Source organism: Myotis daubentonii, chromosome 2 (assembly GCF_963259705.1).
Source record: "Myotis daubentonii chromosome 2, mMyoDau2.1, whole genome shotgun sequence".
NCBI lineage: Eukaryota > Metazoa > Chordata > Mammalia > Chiroptera > Vespertilionidae > Myotis > Myotis daubentonii.
In genome coordinates this window covers 214,724,795-214,750,040 of record NC_081841.1, presented here as the reverse complement: position 1 = coordinate 214,750,040, position 25,246 = coordinate 214,724,795, and the positions used below count along the sequence as shown (strand labels likewise).

General features: G+C 47.9%; 1 protein-coding gene across 3 annotated transcripts in view; it reads left to right on the top strand.

Annotated features, from left to right (window-relative positions):
* STOX2 (storkhead box 2) overlaps nucleotides 1–25,246 on the top strand; it is a 195,603-nt gene that overhangs the window by 158,124 nt on the left and 12,233 nt on the right. For all 3 annotated transcript variants that reach the window (XM_059685721.1, XM_059685719.1, XM_059685720.1), the window contains exon 2: nucleotides 17,611–17,763. In XM_059685721.1, coding sequence (XP_059541704.1) covers nucleotides 17,631–17,763 — 133 coding nt within the window. In that variant the 5' untranslated portion in view covers nucleotides 17,611–17,630. The remainder of the gene's footprint in view (nucleotides 1–17,610; nucleotides 17,764–25,246) is intronic.

Sequence of the window (25,246 nt, the reverse complement as noted above, 5' to 3'; positions counted from 1 at the left end):
TTTGTTGTTGTTGTTCTGATGGAACTCCTTCCCTGAATGAGTCAGAGTGACTCAGGTAGTGATGCAAAACTGAGGCTAAATGCTGTACCTGCCTCGTCTTTATCCTCACCTCAGCAACAAGCAGAGTGTCTTACACGTTGTCTTTAGTACGTGTTTGTTGACTTGAACTACATTGAATTAGGGTAGTTTATAATACTGCAACAGATTAGGATTTTTTTCCTCTGGTATTGGTACATTTTTTGCAAAGGGGAGAGAGTCTTGGCATCGCAGACTTCGGCCTGGTGATGGGGGTAGGCAGAGAAGTCCCTGGGGAAGCAACATCTGAGCATACAGTCAACATGAGCTGCCCTAAGCTTAGAAATGCTTGTTTGTTGAGAACTCGGGGTTCATGTAGGGGTAATGCTTCTTAGGGAGGAACCTTACTAATGGCTATAACTAATGCCAAGTGAAGTTCATGGTAAATATAAGGTGGGTAATTTTCTTACCCATTAAAGACTGTTCTTCATCTGCTGTTAGGCCACCCTTCTTGCCTCCTCTCCCTCAACTTCCCAGTAGGAACCTCAGTCCCAGGCAGACCTCATGTTTCCTCACCTCCTTCCCATCAGTATCCTCATACCTTGGTTCATCGGTTTCTTTGTCCAGGTCATTCATCCATCCATTCATTCATTCGGTACATATTTATTTAGTGCCTGCCGGTGACGGGGCACTTTTCAGGAATACATCTGTAAACACAAAGCACACAGAAATCCCTCTCTTCGTGGAGTGCACATGCTAACCAGCGGCGCCCGTTCTCTTTTCTCTCATCTCTCCAGGTCCTAGGTCATTGTTTCAGCCCAGGTTCATATATACACATTGATTGATTGATTTCCGAGAGGAAGGGGAAGGGAGAGAGATGGAAACATGATGAGAGAGAATCATTGATTGGCTGCCTCCTGCATGCTCCCTACTGGGGATCGAGCCCACAACTGGGGCATGTGCCCTTGACTGGAATCGAACCCGGGATCCTTCAGTCCGCAGGCCAATGCAAACCAGCTAGGGCTCAGTCCAGGTTCTTTCTCCCGAGTTCTTAGGTGTGCCTGTTACCTGTTCTTCCTTTTGACAAACACTGTCTTGTATGCTTTGCACTTTTTATGTGTGAGTATCTTATCTCCTCAGTTGCATTATCAGCTTCATGAAAGGAGAGACCATGTCATCGGTTCATGAAAAAGTTTGCATGTACCAGTGGACATGCTCCTCATTGTCTAAACGGTCTCACACATTTGCAGTTAAGCACCCAGTGAATATTTTTAATTGATTCAAGGGTATCCGTTGCTCCCTCCTTTATCAGGCACAGTAGCTCTAAGATTAGTGCTACAGCATTAGTCCTCAAAACAGGTTTTTAAGAGCCTGGATGGTGGTGTCAGTGTGTGGCACTACTATTTGATCTTCTGCCCAGGGACCAGCCCAGTGCCAACCACAGCCTCTGCCCACACCTCCCCGACGGAGCACAGTACCTCTGCGATGTGCTGTATGAGGTCTGTCAATCTTTACTGCAACTCTGACGCTGTTATTAAAAGGAGCATGAGGCGCCAGGGCGAGGAGGAGGGCTGCTGATTGTGTCTGTAGTTGATTCTCGAGCTTGTCTCTCCGTCACAGGCTGTGATCTAAAATATCGGAGTGTCTTTCCTGCCTTTATTTCGGTGTTGAGGCTATTAGGTGTCCATTCATAAAACCCATCTTGCTGTTGGGAGGACCACACCATGAGCTTATGGTTATGGTTTTGCCCAATCAGTTACACTCATTTGACTGGTCATGTAGTAGGAGTCTGTGGATTGAGGCTGGAGGTCAGTCCATCGGGCGTTGTGGACCCGGGCAAACACGGCCACAAAGGAAACAGAGCCCGTGAACCTGACCTCATTGGCTTCACATGCTAACAAGGTGAATGGGCTTCCATTTAAATTTAAAAATTGAGCTATGGGTTTCTTAAAAAGTGTTTCTCCTGGTTATTTTATTATAGGAGTCGAGAGGCAGTATGTATGGTGGTTAAAATCACAGACGCTGAGGCCTCCTGCCCCAGATTCAAATCTGCCAGCGGTGGGAGCTGAGGAAGGCGGTTCATCGCTTTTAAAATGGGGATAATAATAGTTCTTAGCGAATTGGGTCCTTGTAAAATTTAGATGACTTTCTGCATATGGGCATAGTAGGCCTATAAGTAGACGGAAGCATACATGTTTGGATATTAGAAAGTTTGGATACACTTTTCTTTGTATTTTTCCATCCCTTTTCTTTGAATATTTGGGTGTTGTTGTTTTTCCTTTATCCACTTGTTTAATCTTTCCTATATCATAGAGGAAACTTGAGTTGGTGGCGACCAAGAAGTGCTCCCCCACAGGCTCTTACATTGCCAGACCAAAGATACCTGTTTAGATGTTCATTTTGATCCGCCTGTTATATAGCGGCATCACTGCATTCTTCAGGTGTGTGTTAGGCATGCTTTCTGACCCGACGGCCATCACACTGTGCCTGACAGGAATGGGCCGAGTGAGGTGGAGTTAGGTGCGTTTATAACTAACGACACACCCAACTCACAGACAGTTGAGTAAAGCTGAGATGCCCGGGTAGGAGGCCCAGGTGCTGGGCGACTGGCTCCGTCTACGGAACAGATGGGGACCCAGGTGACAGAGCAAGTGAGAGACAATCACACATTGGAAGGGAACATCAAGAACAAACCATCTATATAATAAAAACGCAGTGGTCATAACACTATAACGACCAAAGACCGGTCACAAGGAGGCTGCGCGCGGGTGGGCGGGGCTGCACGCGGGTGGGCGGGGCTTCGCGATTTTGCGATTTCGCGCACTGGGCTTCTAGTTTCTGATAAAACATACAAGGCATCATGGAGGATGTTTTTCTTCTTAAGTGCCTAAGTAGGACCTGAGTTAATAGTTCATGTGGAGAAATCTGACACAGCAGCCAATAACCTGCTGGCGTCCTAGACCACGTGGCTGTAGAGTCCAGAACCAGGGCGGGAATAGGGCCATGGGTGGGACTCAGCTGGAGGATACCCGCTTCTTCCTACAAACGTTGGAAGAGGGAAATTGATAACGCCAGAGGGGGAGCCGTCCATGGAGACGATGGGGGCAGAGGGTCTGAACGTGTCAGAGGGCTGCAGGAGCTGACGAAGCTTTATTGAATAATGCTGGGACCAAACGTACCACTTGATCGACGAGTGAACATAGAGAGTGCATGCTTCGCTCTACATGTCCCAGAGTGCGCGCAACTAGAAGAGGTGACTTGGGACATAGGGACTGGGCTGGTATTTGTAGATACGGGGTGAGTTATCAGGCAGAGGGGGTTACACATTTTCTCAGCTTCCCAAGGGGGGTGGGCTGACTGGGTAGGGTTACACAAGAGGTGTGCACTGGCTCCGGGGAGACCAGGGCTTGTGGGAGGAGGTGCCGGGAGACAGGCTGCGTCCCAGGAGTTCCGAGAGGATCTGATCGTGGTAGGGTTTTAGCCTGGGGGAGGTTTGGGAGAGTCTTCCCGAGGAGTCTGTTATATTTTTGCTCTTCCCAGCTCGGATTCCACCCCGCACTTTTTTGTTTTCATCGTAACTTAGCTCTGTGTCCGTGAGGCTGTGGGAGAACTGGCTGTACGAATATCATCTGCTCCCCCAATCTGTTTGGTTTCTGGGGGTGGGCTAATTGGCCGGCATCTCCCTGGTTCCTGAGTGGAGACCGTGAGAGGTGCCTGCTTCGGTGTTGTTTCGCTTGGGGGAGTGTGGGCAGCGTGATTGCGGATACAACAGAACTCATTTCTGTCGGGATTACTCTTTTCCTCTCGGACTCCCTTTTTCTCTGGTTTTGATGTGATTGCTACCATCTCTATCACTCTCTCCTCTCCCCCACTCCCCCCCTCCTCCCGAGATGTTTGTGTTATCTCTTGTCCTCCGAGTGGAGGCAGGTCGTGTTCTCTGTGGTTCTGCCGAAATAAGTTCCTCCGCGTGTCTGTGTGTCTCAGTGTGTGTGTGCAAATACAATACGTACACGTGCATCTGCGGGGGTTGCTCAGCGTGAGCGAGGAGTGAGTGGGGTACAAGCCGTGCAGCCAAGCGACGTTTTTTTCAGATGTGTGAAGGATTTTATTATTTTTATTTTTTTGCCTTGCTGATCTCAGACGTAGACATTTTTTTAAGGCAGATGAAGCAGCGATGTAAAAAAATCCTATGAATCACACCACCGTGGATTTCAGTTGTGCTGTGAGCTCAGGAGAGCCTCACGCTGAGAGCGAGTCCCTGACACAGTGACCTCATTCCCGGCGGCTGCTGCGGCCTCTGCTGCGAAGCTGCCGGCTGGGCCGCCCGCCGCCTGAGACCCAGGCTTGCAAGGACTCGCAAGCAACTGGAATTTATGGCAAAGGGCTCGCTGCAGCTAAACTTTGATCCAGGGCACAGTAGAATGGCCTGGCACACACAGGAGGGAAATCCGTCCTTCATGACAATGAAAAGCCAGCCGAGAGAGAGAGAGAGAGAGAGAGAGAGAGAGAGAGAGAGAGAGAGAGAGAATGAATGTGCCAGGTTTATAATTACAGACTGGTGAGTCTATGACGCTAGATCAACTTTAATGTGTGTGTTTTTCTTTAAGCATCTGGCGGTATGTGCCCTTTTTCCTGTTTTAATGATTAAAAAAAAGAGAGAGAGTTGGTGCTAATGCATGCGAGGCGTCCTGGGCCCCTGGGAGAGGAGGAGGGCCCCCGCAGCCTGGCCTGGGTCCTTCCCCAGCCCGCGTCCCCGCAGCGCACAGACAAAGGAGCCCGCACACACCAGGGCTGGAGCTTTTCTCGGAGCGATGACTCATTTCAGCTCACAAAGGATTCTGGGCAGGGTAGCGAGGAGTCAGGTTGGCTGATCCATCCCTATGACTTCACTTTGCAGAGAGCGAGGCGGAAGAGGAGTGACACTGCAGATTCCCGAGGCCCTGCGGGGGGATGCTGGCTCCGTGCCCGTGGCCGTGACCCGTGGCACAGGCTGGGGCAGCCTCCCGCCGTGCCAGGCAAATAGGATAAAAGGACAGAGGATCCCCCCCTAACATTGTCACCAGCCACGTCCATGGGCACGGGCTTGGTCAGGTGCTTTTGAACTGAACTGGTGCCCGTATCTCGAGCCCTGACTTTCGAGAAGAGCCGCGAGTTGTAAAGTAGACCCGCGCAGGTGAAGTACCGCTCCGCGCCCTGCCCTCGGCCGCCCGGCTGAAATGCTCATCGGGAGGTTGTGACTCGCAAGTTCCCTCTTTCTTCTTATTCCAGATTCTAGGACGTCCGTTTCTGTCACTGGCTCCTCCTTGCGCCTGGACGCAAACCCCTAGCATGCGCCAGGCTTTAGCGCCAACGCTGCCGGGGGATGGAGCCAGTCCAGGAAAGGGCCAGGCAGGTGGCCCCCGCCTTGCTTTCCGGAGTGGTTGTGTGCGTAGAAATACGGCCAAATGCCTGCCGCCCCTCCGCTGAGGGTGCACTGTCCTCTGGGAAGCGGTCTCGGTCTCCGCAGCCTCAGTCTCCAGCCATCCCGATGCCCTGTGCCCCTGGAGGCTGCCCTCCAGGGCCGACCTCGCCCGCGTGGTGTTTCCAGGGCATCAGCTCAGAACTGGGAAGTCAGGCAGCACCGGGATAGTCACACGGGAAATAATTAAACTGCTTCGGATTCCCATCGGCCGAAATATCTCTTCGCTCCTCTGATGGAGGCCTTCGGGAAATATTATTTGAAATGTTTTCTTCTCCATTAATCTGGCCTCGGAAATGGGAGGCGTGAGTTGGCCTGTTAACCTGCTCACATACTGAGGTATTATACTGAGATCCAAGAGAGCCTGGTTTATCTGCTCGAGATGGTTTGGACCTCACTCGCATCTCACGGAGGCTGCTGCTACCCAGCAGGGGAGGAGGCGAACTTCATCCGATTACGGCAGGGCTGTTTTCTTACAACATCCTTGGGCTTTTCACACAAAGGCTTTTTTATTTTAAAAACTTGATTTCAAATAGTGAGACGCTGAAGTTGGGTCCTCAAAAGCAGAGGACAGGCCCCGCTGCCAGAGTGAAACTCGGCACATCTAGAAGCATGGTTTTACCACCCCATCAAGTTTATAGCTTTGGCACTTTTTTTATTAAAGACGTTTCTGAGAGTGTTAAATCCCTTCTGTAATTGGTAATAATAATGAGAACGTTGGGAAATAAGGCAAGCTGTGTATTGGCTGGGCTCCGTGAACATCGCTCTCTTCTTCGCTCTCACGTCCATCCCATAACCCACCCTCTCCCGGGAGGCAGGGACGCACCGTCCTCCCTCATGGTCCATGACGGCTCTTCTTTGGGTAGCACTCGTGTGCATCTTCGAAGCATGCTGAGGATGTTGGATGTTTCAAAGGACGTTTGGTCAGGAAAATTACAAGCATAATATGTTGAGAGTATCCTATATAATAAAAGGCTAATATGCACATCGACCGAATGGCAGAATGACTGGTCGCTATGATGCACACTGACCACCAGGGGGCAGACACTCAATGCAGGAGCTGCCCCCTGGTGGTCAGTGTGCTCCCGCAGGGGGAGTGCCACTCAGCCAGAAGTCTGGGGCTTCTGGACTGCAAGAGGGTGCAGGCTGGGCTGAGGGACACCCCCCCCCTGCCCGTTAGTGCACATATTTTGTGCACCGGGCCTCTAGTGATTATATAATGACCCTACACTCATCGATTCTACTAATAATCGTATGCTCTGCCCCCCGAAAGGGCCTTGCCGCCTGGGAGAGGCATGGGAAGGGAAAGTATGTTTTCTTTAGAAGAACTTTTAAAAAATTATCATAATAGACCGTCTCTTTCACACAGAGCTCTCCTTGGTTACTCTAACTGGAGGTCTTTTTTCAGTCTTCTCATGGCATTCATTTCTCTCTCTTTTTGTGTGTGTGTGTGTACATATATATTTATTTCCCCAAAAATGTATATACACTGTAACAGCTGATAGCTCAATTTTGAAAATTAAATGTATTTTAATAAACACCGCCTTTATAATTATTCAAAGTGTGTGTATACATTTTGGGGACCATATATATGTAGTTATATATTAATAAATTCATATGACAATTGATTTACTGGTCATTCATGTCTGTTCTTGTTAGATATCTTCTAAGGGTGTTTTAAACAGTCACTGGAACACGTTACAATTGCTTGTATTCTCACACATTGATATCCTGTTTCCCCACCTCAGTGGTAAGCTCATTGAAGGCAGGGATCAAGATTTATGCTTTTGTCTACAATTCACGTCTCCTGGAGCTCCATACACATGGAAACCACTCAGTAACTGGTTGATTACGTTTGAAACGTGTTAATTTGTCACAGAGGGTGGGAATGATCTGTTTTGTGCACGTGGAGAGTCTTCGAGGGGTAGAGTCGTGCGGAGGCCGGCCTCAGGGTCTCTGCATGTGACTGTAGGAGGGGGCTTGTTCTTCCTGAGATGGGGCTGCGGACAGTGCCTCACCCTGCTCGTTGAGGATTGTTATTTTAAGAAAAATGTACAGGTGAGCCCTTGCCTGTGGACATTGATTCTGGTTTCCTTAATTAGGAAGAATAATATCACCGGACAAGCCACCCTGAAGTAAGGAGTATGCAGAAAGTTTGTGTGGGAGATTTTTTTTTTCATCCTACAAGACATTTTGCTTAGGAGAGAGAACCAAAATGACTATTAGCATCTCAGGTGGCTTCCGAAATTACTTGATTCCTAGTGCATTGATCTTTAGTACTTACTTAAATGCTGAGTTTCCTTTTTCATTTTTAAGTAAAAGATTGGCCCAGCCAAAATTTTGAAAGAGACCAACTTTCTTTGATAATTTTTTATATTCTTATAACTCTTTATTCATATTTTTCCCCATCCCATAGTGCTCTTCTCTCTCTGAAGTCCCTATGCAATGAATGTTTCTCATTTGCTTTAAGACCATTTTCTCCCAACCCAGTAATACATCCCAAATGCTGTATGTTTATATCTATTATAAATATTAACTTTCCTGCCTCCCAGTCAAAATATTCTATTCACTCGGTGCACATGCTCGCAGATAAGAATCAAGAGGTGAGCAATCTGACTAAACGAATTAATTCTAGTGTAAGAAAGACCACTGCCCCTTAGCCTTCCCACAGATGTCTCTGGTGTGTGTGTGTGTGTATGTGTGTGTGTGTGTGTGTGTGTGTGTGTGTTATAAAAAAAACAGGGTGTTGTGTTTTTTTAGGACCAGATGATTTCCCTCTTGGTAGAAATCCAAACACCATATAAGACTATATTGAATAAATTCAGATGGGCTTGGGGAAGACAGTTTTAATACTAACTACCACTTACGAAATATTTATTAGGTCTCAGGGACCGTGTAGGCACTCACAGCCATTATGTCATGGAATCCCCTCAATGACTCCATGAAGTAAACATCACTGTGTTTACTTTATAACAGAAGAAAAAGAAGAAATCAAGACTCAAAAAATTCATTTGCCATCACTCACACAGCTACTGAGGAGCAGAATTGGGCTCTGAACCTAAGGTTTCGATGACAAAGTTCCTGGCCTCTGCCGCAGTCTCGTGAAGCCGAATTTTGGAGAGAAAAGTTACTTCTTGGCGGGAGTTTTCCCTGTACTCATTCATCCCTGTACGCACTATGTAGTTCTTTCGTAAAACCCCCATGGCCGTCGGAAGGGCTGGCCGGGTGTTCAACTGTTGGGGAGTCGGCAGCAGCCATTCAGTATAATTTTGTTGTAATTTGGGAACCATCAACATACACATATTCGAACTGTATTTAATTAGGCCTTCTTGTTCTATTCCAATTGTATTTTACAGAAATCAGTCACAGTAATATTGTGATTCCTAAACTGATGAGGCAAAGGGCACAGTTCTGAGAAACAGGCATGGCGATTCTAACTTATAGAGAGGGGACAAGGATGACCCTGGCTTCGAGACGGATTTGTTCATAGCGTTGAGAAATCCCATCCGTGGGAGTCGGAGCATCTAATGTGTCGCTGGTGTTAGGCTGGGTTCTGCTGTACAGTGGAGGTGGAGGAGAAGAAAAATAGGAACCGAGGTCCCATTCTCCATGGTGCCCTTTTAATAAAGTAAAGGAAGACACTGTCTTCCACAGGAGCTCGTTAGCCAGTGCCTTACAGAATGGCATGGCATCTGAGAGATCTTGTTCAGTGTTGTCCGCGAGGACTGGCATTTCATCATGACTTCATCCTTGGTGGTAAATCGGTTTAACTTAGTCCTGGATGCAGGACTAGAGAGCGAGGTGGAAGCTGGTGATGGGAAACATCTTGGTAATTAGCAAGGTCTTACCTTGCCTTGTCTATATATGTAGTACCTGTTTATTCAACAAACCTGAGTGCCTGCTCTGCGTCTAGTACTCTGCTAGGTTTTATTCCATGGTGCCAGGCACACGCCACACTCAGGTTGTAATGTGGAGCCTTAGCAAAGGTTTGAAGCATGTAACCTTTTTTTTTTAATCCTCAGCCAAGGATATGTTTTTATTGAATTTAGGGAGAGAGAAAGAGAGAGAGAGAGAGAGAGAGAGAGAGAGAGAGAGAGAGAGAGAGAAGAAAATTGATGTGAGAGGGAAACATCAATCAGTTGCCACCCATATGTGTCCTGACCAGGGATTGAACCCTCAACCTAGGTATGTGCCCTGACCGGGAATCCACCCTGCAACCTTTTGGTGCATGGGACGATGCTCCAGCCAACGGAGCCACCCGGCAAGGGCTGAAGCATGTCGCCTTTAAGCTACAAATCTATCGCAGTCGCAGATGGTCCCAAAGTGTTAGCTGTTCATTAGAGAGGATGTCAGTTATCATCCTCGTGAGTCGGCTAGGAGGCCTCACCCACACTGTCCACTGACTGCCCCCCTCCCGGACCCTCCACTTCTTCTGGCTTGTCCGTCTCTGCTTATTGATGAAAACTTGTAGATAGGGAAGATGAGGGTCTGCCTTGTAAACCATTGACTTGTCACTTCACCTGGCTGCATTAGACACCTCTCCGCATTGGACAGAAAGGTTCGGGTGATGTGGTAGACATAACCCATGAGTGTGTGTGTGCGTGTGTGTGTGGGGGGGGGGGGATGAGTGCACACACGCATGTATACCACTTTGCTGGCTCTTGGTTAACCCTGCTGTCATTAGAAGTTTCTTAGTATGTCAGAGCTAACAGTGGCCACCATTGGCTTATTATTAACAAGAGCTTCGTATGTACATTGTCCTTTGAATTAAAATAATTTACTCAAATAATAGCTTAGGAATGGGACCTTCTTTAAGAGACCCATCAAATGTTGAAATACAACATTCACAAACTTAAGAGAAGCCCTTACAGAATTTCTAAATGTTCTGAAATTCCTTTTCACGTCAACTTTCCCTCCATCGACTGTTGCCATGAGGGCGCAGCCTTAGATTTCTGAAATCGGTGGCCTTTACACCAAACGTACCATAAATTGATACAAAGTGCCTTCTTTCAGTGGCGGTTTTCTTTGAAATTTCAAATACAAACATTTGAAAGTCAAGCACAGTCATTCGGTTTCACAGGAGAGGTGGCAGCCTTGGGCTCCTGGGCGCCGTTCGCTCTGCCCCCCGAAAGGGCCTTGCCGCCTGCGAGAGGCCTGGGAGGGGAAAGTGTGTTTTCTTTAGAACAACTTTTAAAAATTATCGTAGTAGACCGTCTGTTAAAAGAAACCAAACGACATTTATCCATAAAACCGGGGTTAATAAATTGAACTAAACTGTAAAACACAAGATTTGTCTGATGCCTTGCGTCAGAGAAGTTGTTTGCTTAACCCCGGCGAGCTCACGGTTTCCCCAGGCCCACGGGTATTTAAGGTGAAACTTGGCCCATTCGTAGTTCTATGACTGGTTTGTGGAAAGGAACAGAGTTGTATTGTCGCTGTGCGCCTGTACATTTTACAAGCAAGTTGGACCGTTTTTATGGGTCGCAGTATCTGCTCCACGTGGTAATTTTATGGGCATCTATAATTGTAACTTTAGTGTTAATTTTGGCAGCTCAGAGAACAAAAACAGGCTCACGTTGGTCCCGAGGAACAAAGCGGAGCGAGGCTTTGCACTAGAAAGAGTAAATGATGGAGCCTTTATCAAAAGGGGAAAATTAACAGCCCCAGGTCTTGCGATTCTCTTTAAAATCCAAGCCTAGCCTCTCAGATTGGATGGGCATGAAAACAGGGTCTCCTGCCAGATGGAGACACAGCTAGACGGGAGCTCTGCGCTGGGTTTTTATGCCTTGATGTGGAATCCGAGCACTTGAGAGCCCGAAGGAATGAATGTTTGAAATCATTTCCTCGAAACTGTCATCTCCCGGATGAGGAGCCGGACCCAGAGTGGTCGCTGTGTTTGGTTGTAAGAGACTGGGCTTTCACAGTGTCCCCCGAACCTCCCAGTTACAAATCAGGTCAGTTTCAGAGCAGCACTGGGAAGCATGAGCTTCATTAGGGTCACAGGTAACTGTTCGATCCGGCGGGCAGAATACATCGGCTTTTATGATGGAAAATAGTCCGTAGCAATAAGGAGGGGAACGGGAATGCTGGTGCTTGGAAACCAGAGTACTTGCAGACGGCTGACAGGGAAGATGGACTTCGGAGTACTTTCAGGTTGCCGTTTATTATGTCGTCCTTCCTTATTCATTAGTATGAAGATGGTCACTTTAGGTCAGTGGTTCTCAACCTTCTGTCCCTTTAAATACAGTTCCTCGTGTTGTGACCCAACCATGAAATTATTTTCGTTGCTACTTCATAACTGTAATGTTGAGAATCGTACTGTGAATATCTGATATGCAGGATGGTCTTAGGCGACCCCTGTGGAAGGGTTGTTCAACCGCCAAAGGGGTCGCGACCCACAGGTTGAGAACCGCTGCTTTAGATGGAACAAAATCGAGTTATGTTTGCTCTTTCACTAAGTGTCTTTTGGAAAGCTGTGGGCATGTCTTGGGAGGCGATGAATGAGAGTTGGAAGTCACATCTTCTTAGGAGTCGTGTTGTCCTCCCTCATATGCAGAGTTCCGGTACAGAGGACCCCAATTAATGACCGAAAGAGAAAATGGGGTTCATAAAGACGGGGCTTTATCACAGGATGGTTGGTGGAGTCCCCCTTCCCCAAACAGAACCAAGATTGGAACGGTTTGGGAACCTGAGTACCTCAAGGGATTGGGTCGGTGATAAGCACTCAGATATATTTCTTCACAGGATGACTTATGTGAGAGAGAATTTTTTGAAAGAATTCCAGCTAAAGGAACTGGCCAAAAGTTGAATGGGAGAACGCATAGAGGGGTTTAAATAGTAAAAATGTATGCATGTGAGGAAGCTATTTCTGAGACGGTAACTAGCTGCACAGAGTAAAAGGCAGAGAAAGTCAGCATGTGCCCGATTCTTGCCAGTCATCCGGACCCTTCTTGTCAGTTGCCTGGGTGACTCTAATAGTCACCGGTTTGTCCTCCACCGTCGCACAAGAGTGGTTTTCTATCACAGCCACGTCGTGTAATTCCTCTGTGTGAATCCATGCAGTGGTTCCTCGTTAGCATCAAGAATAAGATCAAAGCCTTCTGCTCCACCAGGATCTGGCTTCTGTTTCCTCTCACCTCGCCACCAGCCTGCCCCTGCGGTGCCAACGTTTGCCTGGCACCCCGGGCTATGCACGCTGCGTGCTCTGCACAGCTCTCTCCCACCTCCCGCGTGGTCTCCATCCTCCGCTCCGTCATCACCACCGGGCCGATTTCTCCTGGTCCTCGTGTGTCTCATAGCACCTTAGATGGACGCAGTCTCCAAGTGCTCACCGAGGTCTGTTAAATCTGATGTTACAAGCAAAGACGTCTTTCTACGATGGTAACATTTTCACGCCTTCTCACATTTTAAATTCACTTACCAGAAATTTATTGAATGCTTGCTCCGTCCAAGGCACTGCGCTTGGCTTTATCTGAATCATCCCGGATTTGACAAGTGTTCCCTGAGGACGGTACCTAAATGGATGTTTGTAAGAAAACAAAGCTGGAAAAAAACCTATTTACCCCTTCTTGTTAGAACAATAGGACGGCATTATCGCAGTTTAGAAAGAATTTGTTAGCCTACAAAGTAGCTATGAGTTTTTAGATGAGTTGTCTTTATGAGCGTGTTCGGGACTAATTGTGACAGTGGAAAAATTTATCCTATCAATTATAGACAAGCAGCAATTCATAGTTTATGTGCAATGTGGTAGTTTCTTTAGATAGTGATGACCAACAATGTCGTAGCTGTGTTTATATTCCCTTGTTTTCTTTGAGCGTAAGTGTGGTCCAGTTGGAAGAATTTTCTAGTAGTATATTTTAACAATGACTAGTTAACTCATGAAGCAGGTCTGATATAAGATCTATGGTAAATTGGAATAATGTGTTATGTTTTTTAAGAGATACCTATGATTTCTTTAGTACAGATCTAAATGCATGCCCTAAACCATCACGTAGTATATAATTATGTTTCTATGGTAACTGCTCTGTTTGGGGGGATTATTATTATTAATAGGGGGAGTCTTAGAAATTACATATAAATTAGGTATATTTGATCTGTTAAATTTTGTTTGATTTTCAGTTATTGAGCAAAATATGTTAAGAAAATCACAATCCTTAAAATACCCTGAGAAAGTCCTTGGATTATAATGTTATTAATGGATATTCATTCATTCAACAAACATTTATGGGGTGTCTGGTGTAAGCTCTGCATTATTCTAGGCGCTGGGAATGCGGTGGGAACGTGGCTCATGTTTCCTGCTGTCCAGGAGCTTACGTTCTTGTGGGAGAGACAGACAGTACACCAGGACGGACACACACTCACACACACTCACACACACACACACACACTCACACGCTCACTCACACGCTTGGCGTGAAGACAGTCTGGTTCCAGTACCAGTGTGTGTGGTTTTCCCACACCGCCAAGCAGTTCTTGGGCCCCAGGTGGGGCGCGGTGGGCTGGTCCCAGGGGTGGGCCGGCAGGCTCAGACCCTGCGGCCACTCAGGCCTGGCGAGGAGCTCCGGTCTTCTAGGTGCAGTTGGCAGGCACTGTAGGAATTCGTGCAGGGAAGTGGCGTGTGTTCTATGCTTTTCTAAGAAGGCCTGGTTGTTCTGTGAAGAAGAGAGCGTGGGGGCAGGAGGGAAAGCTGGTCACCAGCCATTAGGATGGGCCAGGGACAAGTCGATGGCGCCGTGGAGCGGGGATTGAGGAGAGGGAAGGGACTCAGGAAGCCTTCGGACTGAGAGTGAACAGGATTGGCGGTGGGGCTGGGGGTGGGAGGGAGTGGATAGTAATGTATCTTAGTGCGGTGCACAGAGGAGGTGACGTGGAGATGGTCACTTAGGGCCCCCACATCCCATTTTGTCCAAGTTAAAAGTCATTGCACAGACTCTTTATTAAAGTGGGGCTGAGTTTTTTCAAAGCAAATGCAATCCAGACACTTAAAGCATGCTGCCTCTTCTATCTATTTGGCTGCAATGAGTGAAAAGAAATTTGCGTAGAAGATGGCATTTGAACTAAACAAATAATTTCAGCCAAAAGCATCAGGGCGAATGTGACCTAAACTAGTTAAGTTTGCTAAGAGTTATTTCTTTTCTACAGAGAGACCAAGTTCCCTGTAACTTATACAAAGTCAGAAAATAGACCTGCGTTTTAAAAATCATATTTAGTAACTTGGTATTTTTGGTCTCCCGCGACGTCCTTCATTGTGAAGGCGCTGCCTTCCAAATGGCGCACAGGTCAAAGGTCCCGGGCGGGCGGGCTCTGAGCTTCCCCTCTGCCAGCCGGCCTCACCTCTCTTTCATCTAATTTACCAAGTCGTTCCAGATGACGTGGGGTCCACCTGGCCATCCTAGCCCCTCATCAAGGGACCTGGCCTCCGTGCCCTGGTCCTCTCCTGCGGAAGGCGGAGGGAGAGGGGAAACCCAGACGAGATCTCTAAGTGGCTGTGGCTGAGCTGCAGGCCCCCGAGGGGAGGGGAGGGGAGAGTAGAACAGGTGTAGCTCCCAACTCCCACCTGTCCTCATCCGTCACCACCACTAGTTCATCGTCTACACATTGGGCTTTACAGCAGGGGTGGGGAACCTTTTTCCTGCCCAGGGCCATTTGGATATTTAAAACATCATTCGCGAGCCATACAGAATTATCAAGTTAAAAATTAGCCTGCTGTATTTGGCCAAACATTTCAGTAACTCACCCCTAATGCTTTGTGGGCCTTAAGCGGCCTGTGGGCCCGATGTTCCTCACTCCTGCTTCAGAGTAAGATTTTGCTTAAATTTAATGGTGCAACAAGTTTTTAAACATTTAAATTTACTCACCTAGGGACGGACCCCACTGAGGTGGTCCATCCACATAATTCTGTCATTTCTGAATCCCTGATATGAACGGAGCCTCACCAGCCAGTGGGTGAGACTCATATCCACAGCACAGCCTGAAGCTCCATGTTCCAGCTCCCACCCACTGCCACCCCAGCAGACACTTGCAAGACTGCCCCAGGGGCCTTCTCTTTGTGACACTTACGTCCCAGAGGCCCCAGCGTTGGTGGGTTCTAAGTTTGGTGGGTTCCTGGCTTCTGCTGGTGCTGACTCTGCTGGCCTCACCCTGTTTTGGATTTGAGTTCGCACTCTCTCTGGTTTGGAGGAAAATGTCTACACTCTCCTCATACCCATCTGGCAGAGAATGGCAGCTCAGCAGAGCTGATGGGGGCTTCAAGGGGTGCAAGAGCAAGGGGAGCATTGACATGAGCTGGGGTGTGTGTTGGGGGGAGGGCAGGGTAGGGAGGCATTCCAGCAGTTCTCAACCTGTGGGTCGCGAACAATGAAAATACATCCTGCATATCAGATATTTACATGACGATTCATAACAGTAGCAACATTACAGTTATGAAGTAGCAACGAAAATAATTTTATGGTTGGGGGTCACCACAACATGAGGAACTGTATTAAAGGGTCGCGGCATTAGGAAGGTTGAGAGCCACTGGTTCAGGCCTTTGACACTGGGATCCTGCTGCTGCATCCGGTGCACCTGTTCGACTTGCCCTTCACCTGGTGGTTTTCATTCCCAGGCTCTGCGGCCTGGTTTCATCCATCATACCATTTCCCACTCAGTCCATCGAAGCAGGGTTCGAGTTGTTTCCCAAAGGGCCTCTGGACTCCATCAAACTCGGGGTTGCACTGGGCACAGCTCTAAGTGCCTGACAGTGAGGGGGCTGCCCAGACACCTTCCGGGAAGGTGTTGCTTAATGCCACTGGCTGACCTGGGGCTGGGTTCTGGCTGGCCATGCAGCTTATTAAGAGAGACGCATGCTTAGGAAACAGAGAGGAGCGATTATGTAAGTACATGTGGGAAATAAACTTATTTAGCTCACAGACATTCTGCTCTGCTGATGGCTTTCACCCTCTTTCTGTAGGGCGTCTTCCAAGTGAAACCTTACAGAGCCCCAAAGTCCGAAACGGGGGGCACCTGGGTGTGGGAGCAGACTTTCCTGCTCTCCCAGCCTCCCCCTCTGTGCGGGGCTAGGAATTCTCAGAGCGGAAATCAGAAATCGCCACCCTGTGCCGTAGAGAAGAGATGCGGGAGTGAAGGCCTGCATTGCCTGTTGTCACCTCCTCCAGAGCCCAGCCAGGTAGCCGCTGGCCGCCGGGGTCAGCCTCCCCGCCACCGCTCTTAGATGCAAAGCAAACGTGGGCGGAGGCCTCAGCCCCTCCTGGATGTAATCTGCCCTCTCCTGCCCCCCAGCCCAGGCTGTACCGGCCACCAGTCATCTTTCTGATTCACGTCTGACTGTCACTCCTGACGTCCCTCTCTGGCTCACCATCCCCCATAGGATGCAGGCCTTGGGCACACGGCTCTTTCCTCCGCCTGTGCCTGCACCCCTGTGGGCCCTCTACTCGCCAGAAACACCTGCTGGTGGGTTCTCCCACCCCCTTCAGCACCCCGCCTCCCAGCCACCGACACACTCCTGCTTCAGTCCTGGATTCAGGCTACAGGTCCCCATAAAACCTCCCATTTCCTGCGTCTCAGCCCCACGCCCACCTCCCCTCCCTGCTCCAGAGCTGCGGTTCAGCTTCCTCTGGTGCACCTTGAACTTTGGTCTACTTGTCTCCTCCACTTGAATGGGAACTCCTTGGGGGCAGAGGTGTTCGGGGGAGAGGCCTTCTTCACGTTCCCACGCCCCCAGCAGATGCCTGACCCGAAAGGCAGTCACCTTTTGAATGAATGAATCCTCGCTACCAATAAATGCATCCGTCCCGATGCAGATGCCAGTTAGTAAATACATCGGCTCCAAGTTCATAAAAGCGGAGATGGTTGCTCAAAGCCTCGAGCCTTTCAGTGCTACGTCTAGCGAAGCCAGTGGCCGGGTTTGAAGGCAGGTTCTGTGTGTCGAGGCCCCTGGAGCCCTCGCTGTTCTGTGGGAGTCTTTCCACCCGAGTGGATGGCCTTGCACTTGTGTGGACAGCGCCAGGGTTTGGCGTTGGCCGTGCTCACAACACGGGGGCAGGTGTGGTCATGGGAGGGGCGTGTGTGTGAGGTGTGCGTGTGACAGATGGCTGGCTCTTTGAATGATCCGCTCACTTGTGAACATTGTCTTTCTGCAGGTGATGTGTCACCAATCAGTATGTCTCCCATCAGTCAATCTCAGTTCATTCCACTCGGGGAAATCCTTTGCTTGGCCATCTCAGCAATGAACTCGGCACGAAAACCCGTCACCCAAGAGGCCCTGATGGAGCACCTGACCACGTGCTTCCCAGGTAATGGGAGAAGCAGGGAGCCCTTGCCACGCGGACGTGGGCTCTGGCTGCGCCCGGACTGCGCGTGGACGCGTCCTCTCGTGTTTGAATCTAACGGGGAAAAATCGTTGCCAAAAGTGACCAGGAACTTTTCTTAGTTTAGTAATTAAACATTAAGGCACCTGGGTTACTTCCAAAATAATTTGCCTTCTTCAGCTGTAATACTTTTTTAATTGGCACTGAGCAAAAGAAATTAAATTGGGATCCGTGAGGAATTCTGGCAAAAACTCCCGAGATTCCGTTCAACCTTTGCCGCACAACCTTCTTTAAATACATGAACATCATGAGTCCTGGGAGCGAGTCAGAAACAACTGAAAATTTTAGTCCTAAGGGATTAAACTACAGAGAGAGAAAGAGAAAGAGAGAGAGAGAGAGAGAGAGAGAGAGAGAGAGAGAGAGAGAGAGAGAGAGAGAGATCATGATAAATGTATCCGGCATGTTTACGTCATGGCCTGATGAGTTTTAAGAACATGGCGTTTGGTAAATTAGTTAAGATCTCATTATGACAGAAAAAATGAAATGTTTTCTCTTAACTGTTATAATAAGACAGTGACCCAGCGGCTGTGTGCATGGCCTTGGCTGCCCCCGGTGCTGGAAGCTCTGAGGAATGGGGAGGAGCTAAAGACTGTGGGCTTATCTCCAGGAGACAGCCCACTTCTCGGCCCCACTATGTTACCCCCTCTCCTCCAAAAAGTAAGGCCCTGCCAGAGTTGCCAAACCTCCTGCTTCTTCAAGAGAATCTGGAAATTCAGTTTTATGGGGCATCTCTACGTCATCCTAAGTATTGGCAGTCATGTGCGTGTAGATTTTACCCTGGGTGTGCCGATGACACGCAAGCCAAGGAAAACACATTATTGGGCCATCAGTTTGTCAGCTTGGCTTGGATGCAACCACTACCTCGATGGACATAGAGCTTACTTACGTTAAGCACAGACGCTTCACATCTTTTTCATTCAACTGACCAGAGACCTTAGTAAATACAGGGTGTCCCCCAAAAACGTATGCGCACTTTGAATGCTCATAAAGTCAGTGTTTATTAACATGCAGTTCGTTTTCAACATTTAAAAGAACCTACAGAAATGAATAATTCTTTTGTCAGTGCCTGTTTTCAAACTCATGACCGTCTGGTCCAGGCACTGCTGATAACTCGAAGCATGGAATCACAAGCATCAACCATCATTTCGTCTGATACTTGTGTGCCCTCAATTCGTCGACTGTGCTGGTTTTCTACCGTAAACTGTATCTTTAATGTGTCCACATAAAAAAAAAGTCTACTGGCACTTTAGGATAAATTTTCTTTATTCAAAGCTTAGTCTGCCTTCACCCATTATTTCAAATCAGTTACACCCGAAAAGGAGTGAAAATTAAGTGAGTTATCAGCTGTTAACGTGTGTATACATTTTTTGGGACACCCTATATATGCTGTTGGTTGTATCAGTTAGTGTTTGCTGCAAAAAAGCTGGGTAACAAACAATCACGGAACATCAGTGGCAATCAGCAATAAACATTTATTTAGCTCCAGGAGTCAGCTGATTCAGACGGGTCGCAGCCAGGAGGCTCCTCTCCACCTGCACCCCATCCTCTCAAGCAGAGTCCTGTTCTGTCTATTGGAGTGGCAGATGCACAAGAAAGCCCAGCCAGTTGCACAAGGGTTCGTCAGCCCTTTGGTGATGTCACACCCAATCACATATCTTTGGCCAAACTCACAGTCCAGGCGTGGGAAATGCACATCACCATGGGGGAGGGCAGAAAGCCTGCTCCCAAACGAAGCAGGGATTGACCAGATTGAGTCTCCCCACTTTTCCTGGTGATGTGTTCCCCTCTGTCAGTTTCTCAGTTAATGTGTGTGAAATGATGTGTATTGTTTAAAAACTCTAACACAGTGGTTCTCAACCTTCCTAATGCCGCAACCCTTTAATACAGTTCCTCATGTGGTGGTCGTGACCCCCAACCATAAAATTATTTTTGTTGCTACTTCATAACTAATTTTGCTACTGTTATGAATCGTCATGTAAATACCTGATATGCAGGATGTATTTTCATTGTTACAAATTGAACATAATTAAAGCAGAGTGATTAATCACAAAACAATATGTAATTATATATGTGTTTTCCGATGGTCATAGGCGACCCCTGTGAAAGGGTCATTCGACCCCCAAAGGGGTCGCGACCCACAGGTTGAGAACCACTGCTCTAACAGAATCCCACCCTGGAAACCTATGAATTGTCTTAAGTTTTATACCATTTTCCCATCTCTGATTATCTCTCCTTGTTAACTTCCAGGCAAACCCGTTTCCTTTCAGTAGGAAGGTGAGAGAGGGGTTAGGTTGGGTGGAAAGCTGATCTTTATTGTTTAAGCCTCAAAACCCTGATGAACTTGGGAGCAGAATCGGAAAGTGATGGAACAAGCAGGTGTTAACAGTGTCCATCACAAACACACCTCTTTCAGGTGACAGGTGACCCCATGGATTTCTAGGGGGACCCTGGCTTTCAAAGACAATTCAGAAGGGCAGTCATTATACTTGGGGGGCTTACAAATAAGGTCATCATCATCAGTACCAGTGGCTTTCAGGGAAGGCTTGTGAAATGCACAGGTAGAAGGCTGGGAAATGACTGAACAGGGAATGTTTCCAGGGTTGTTGTTTTTTTTTTAATTAAACATTCTTTGATCGATATACTTCCAGATACAAAACATAAACACTTTAGAAGTAAAGTCTCTATGGAAACGCCTTCTTATTCCTTCGCTTGGGAAGTCAGGGAGCTTATTCCTAATGGTAAGGAATGATTACAGTGTACTCACGATTCTGTATAGTTTTGTAAGGGTTCTGAGATCATCACTTGGAAGGCCTACAATCAGCAAATTCTAGAATACAGGTAAATTTTTGTTTTGGAGTAATAGCCATTTTTATGAATTGGGCCTTTTCCTTTAATACAACAGCATAGTAAACTCAATCGTGAAGCCTTAAAAATGAACCTTACCATTTTTTTGGAAAAAATTATTTGTATTTTTTTGTTTTCATTGATGAGAGAGAAAGAGAGAGAAAGAGAGAGAGAAAGAGAGAGGGAGAGATTTGTTGTTCCACTTACTTATGAATTCATTGGTTGATGCCGTATGTGCCCTGACCGGTGATTGAACCCACAACCTTGGAGTATTGGGATGATGCTCTAACCACCTGAGCTACCCAGCCAGGGCTGCTTCTTTCTGTTTTAGTATTGACTGCATGGGTGCTGCTGTGTGAGATACCCTGTTTTACACGTGGGTTTGTCCTCTGGATGACTGTGCTGCACAGCTCCTGGGGTGTCATTCATGAGACTGCAGTGTAAGTGGGGTCTATTCTCAGGAGCTGAATTCTGCGTGAAGTTGTTCTGACTGTTAATGGGGCGTAGCAGCTCTGTATAAGTTGCTTTCTCTTGTGTACAAGCAGTTTTTGTTTTATACGGGCGCTCAAGAATTGCATAGATAAGGTTTGGGTTCTATCACTAATTCACCTGGAATTTGTTTTTATTTTGTGCAGAAACTCTCATGAAATTTAGGGGAAACATTGCGATTATCCCGGCCTTGGAATCATTTGCATGAAAACCAGTGTGCGTTTCCCAAGAGTAGAGCCTAGATTGAAAGTAAGCATGCGGGCCCACAATGAGACAGTTCTATGAAATAATACCTTCTTCGTAGGCACTGTTACCTTGTCCACCTGGTCACTAAGGGTGCCTCCTGAAGGCGGTAACGAAACAGGTGTGTGTGCTACATCTCATTCATGGCCTCTCTCCCCTTGAGAACCCCAGGCCGTCCCCTAATGCTTTCGTTCCCCACCTTCACCGTTTGGAAGGATTGGGGGAGCCTACCCTTCTCAGCTTACCCCGCTGTTCTGGGTTGCTATACAGTGTCCTTTGAAGGTAATCTAGGTTTCCATGGGTCTTGATCCAGAGTTGAGACTACTCATAGCTAATATGTATCGAGAACTCACTATATGTCGGGCACTGTTGTACGTACATTACACTCACTTAAACTCACAACTCTGTGAGCATAGGTGCTATTAGGATCCACATTTTGATGGTAATAAATAGAGGCTCAGAGAGGTTAAGTTGCCCAAGAAGATACCAATCATATTGGTTTTGTAGAGCAGCTACAACATGGTACAGGTGGCTTAAACGACGGAAATGTATTGCCTTACAGTTCTGGAGGCTCGGAGTCCGACACCAGGTGTCGGTAGAGTTGGCTGGTTCCCTCTGAAGCTGAGGGACAAATCTGCTCCAGGACCGTGTCCCTGGCTCGCAGACAGCTGTCTTCTCCTGGGGTCTCCTGCCACTGTCTTCTCTATGCGTGTCTCTATGTCCAGACTTCTCCTCTAAAGATGGCGCCTGGCATGAGGGCCCACCGAGTGACCTCATGTTAACTTGATTATCTCTAGAAAGACCCCCATCTGCAAGTAAGGTCGCATTCTGAGGTCCTGGGAGGCAGGACTTCAGCATATGAATGGCAGAGGGTGGGGGCATGATTCAACCAGTCGCGTCAATGAACAGCGATGGATTCCTAGCCAGCAGCCTGGCCCTGGAGCCCAACTGTTCTGTCTCCACTGAAACTGCCATTTCCGTGGGTCAGACTCGGTTGAATATCGGCAGTATGATCCAACCTGACCTGCTTCCAGATTACCGTCATGCACCTCATAGGATATTTGGTCAACGACAGACCGTGTATAGGATGGTGGTCCCGTAAGGTTGCAGTGGAGCTGAATTTCCCGTAGGAAATGGAAGGACATGTGGTTCAGGAGGAATTTCTCTCTCTGACGGGATCAGTATCTATGGGGCTTGGCAACCGATTCCCTTTCACTGACAGCACCTCAATTCCGAGGGCACAGCTTACATCCCAGACGGACAGCCGCTGACCTGTTTCAGCAAGAGGAGCCCGTCCCTGAGCCCTGTGTATCCAGGGGGCGACCGCCCTCCACACCTACTCAGACGGTCCTCAGAGAACGTTGCTGTGCATCCTTCGTCAAGGACCTGAGGTCCTGTACAGGGACACAGGTCCCCGGGAGCTCCCTGAGCAGGTGTGAAGTGCCCCGGCCCCTTTATAAAAGCTCCCTGTGGTGGTGTGGGGCCAGCCTGTCCCTGGACTATGGAAATATTTCCAGGTTGTAATGATATAAAGCATAGGTAAGTTGTCTTTCTTCCATTGGTTCAATGCCAGAGCGAGCCTTTTATGCCAGATGGGGTCAATGGAACTGAAGACGAATTCCCCAAAGTCCAAATATTGAGTCCTCAGTTCTGCGCCCCCTCCATGTTAAACACCCTCTTTTTTTATGAACACGCAAAGTTTCTTAATCTGATCACTACCCCGACATGCGCTAGCCAAGCCACCTGGCCACGACAGCCCCGTGCTCCTCTATCTTTCTATCCTGATTTCTATTCCGACTGATCCTCGGGCCACCTTTCATTCCCTCCTGCCTGTCACTATGGTGACCTATGCCCTACCCAGCCAGCATCTCCTGGATGTTTCCAATCAGTCTGCCCCCCCCCCCCCACAGGCACGGAGCAGCATCGACAGCCTCGGGGTTCTATTTCTGACCCTGTTGGGAGGAAACAGAGGGAGGGCTCGTGGGACAGTGGTAGAGTCCACAGTGGTGTCCAGTCATGTCCTGGGCCTTCACATTCACTCACCACTGACTCACTGACTCACCCAGAGCAACGCCGAGTCCTGCAAGCTCCATGCATGGGAAGTGTCCTGTGCAGGTGCACCATTTTATAAAAAATAGCTTTTTATTTCCCAGTTACAGTTGACATACACTGTTTTATTAGTATCAGGTGTATAACCCAGTGATCGGACATTATATAACTTACTACGTGGTCACCCCAATCAGTTGCGTACCCACCTGACCCCACACATAGTTCTATTTCAGTGTTATTGACTGTGTTCCCTGGGCTGTGCTTTACATCCCGCGACTATTCCGTAACTACCAATTCCTACTTCTCAACCCCTTCACCTTTTTCACCCATGCTCCCAACTTTCACCCAGTCCCCTAACCCCCTCCCCATTTTTTTAAATCTTTTATACCACATTTTACTGTGCCTTCTCAATGTTTAGACAGACAGATACTATCATTATGTTACCGCTGTCCGCAGTAGTCAGTACCGTAACATGCTATACAGGCTTGTAGCCCAGGCGCAATAAGCTACACACACCATGCAGCCTGGGTGTGTCGTGGGCTGTAACCTCGGTGTGTGAAGGTGCACTCGGAGATGTTCATACGATGGTGAAACCGCCTGAGAATCCATTTCTCAGACCGTATCCCTGTAGCCAAGTGACGCATGACAGCTTAGCATTAAGGTCAGTCTGGTAAATATCATCACCCTCAGTGTGCCTGGCAATGGGGAGTGGAGAACAGCCAAGAAATAACGCAAATGCACTACAGCCTGGAGAATGTGTACTTTAAGTATGTATCCTCCTCATTCTGCCTCTTAAGGTAGACCTGGACATAAAACGCACACAAAGCCCTTTGAAAACAGTATCAGTTACTGTACAAAGGGGTGTCTATCATTTCCTTCTGAGGTCTCTATTCTCACAAATATGGCAGCTTGGGACCAGCGGTCAGACAGACGTAGAAGGTCTAAGCCTTCACGAGTGGACTTCTTCGGGCTCCCTGGTTACGAAGTAGGAAACCCACCTCCGTGCTGCTGCCTTAGGCCAGGAAGCAGGCTCTGACCTGAATTCCACCCGGGCTCGCGTCACGTCCCACATCGAAGGAGGTGATTGGAAAGTTGGAGAGTGCTACATAATTAACAACGGTCAAGTCCGCGTGCCCTTTTATGTAATTTATAAAATTCAGTTTATTCAGTAAACTTAATCTTGAAAAAAAAGTATAGAATACCTCCAAATATATGTGGGAGCCTCTATTTTAGATTGGTTTTTCAATACCAAGATGGCTATTTCAACCCTGGCCCCTAGTTGCTTTTATTGAAAAAGAATCTTTTGTTCATTTCTATCAGATCATGTAAAACATGTTTCATGTCTCCCCTCATTTAAAAATATTCTGCCTTTACCGATTCGGTTTGGTAAAGCTTTGTAACCACAGTAGCAACCTAACCTCATCTAACGCCCCCCCCACCCCCCCCTCTCTCCAGCTCTTGTATTTTCCCATCCTATCGGTGGTAATACTCATGCGGGTCATCAAAGAAAACCAGTATTCCCACTAAACTTAATGAACACCTTTGAAAGCTCTTTACCTGCTATAGATAATCCTTGGAAGCTTGGCCACATTAATAGGGTTTTGTCTTAGTCCGTTTGGGCTGCTGTAACAAAAGGCCATAGGCTCGCTGGCTTTGACGACAGACATTTGTTTCTCACAGTTCTGGAGGCTGGGAAGTAGGTCCAAGTTCAAGGCACCCACACACTTGCTGTCTAGTGAGGACCCTCTTCCTCACATTACAGAGAGAGGGCTCTAGTCTCTTC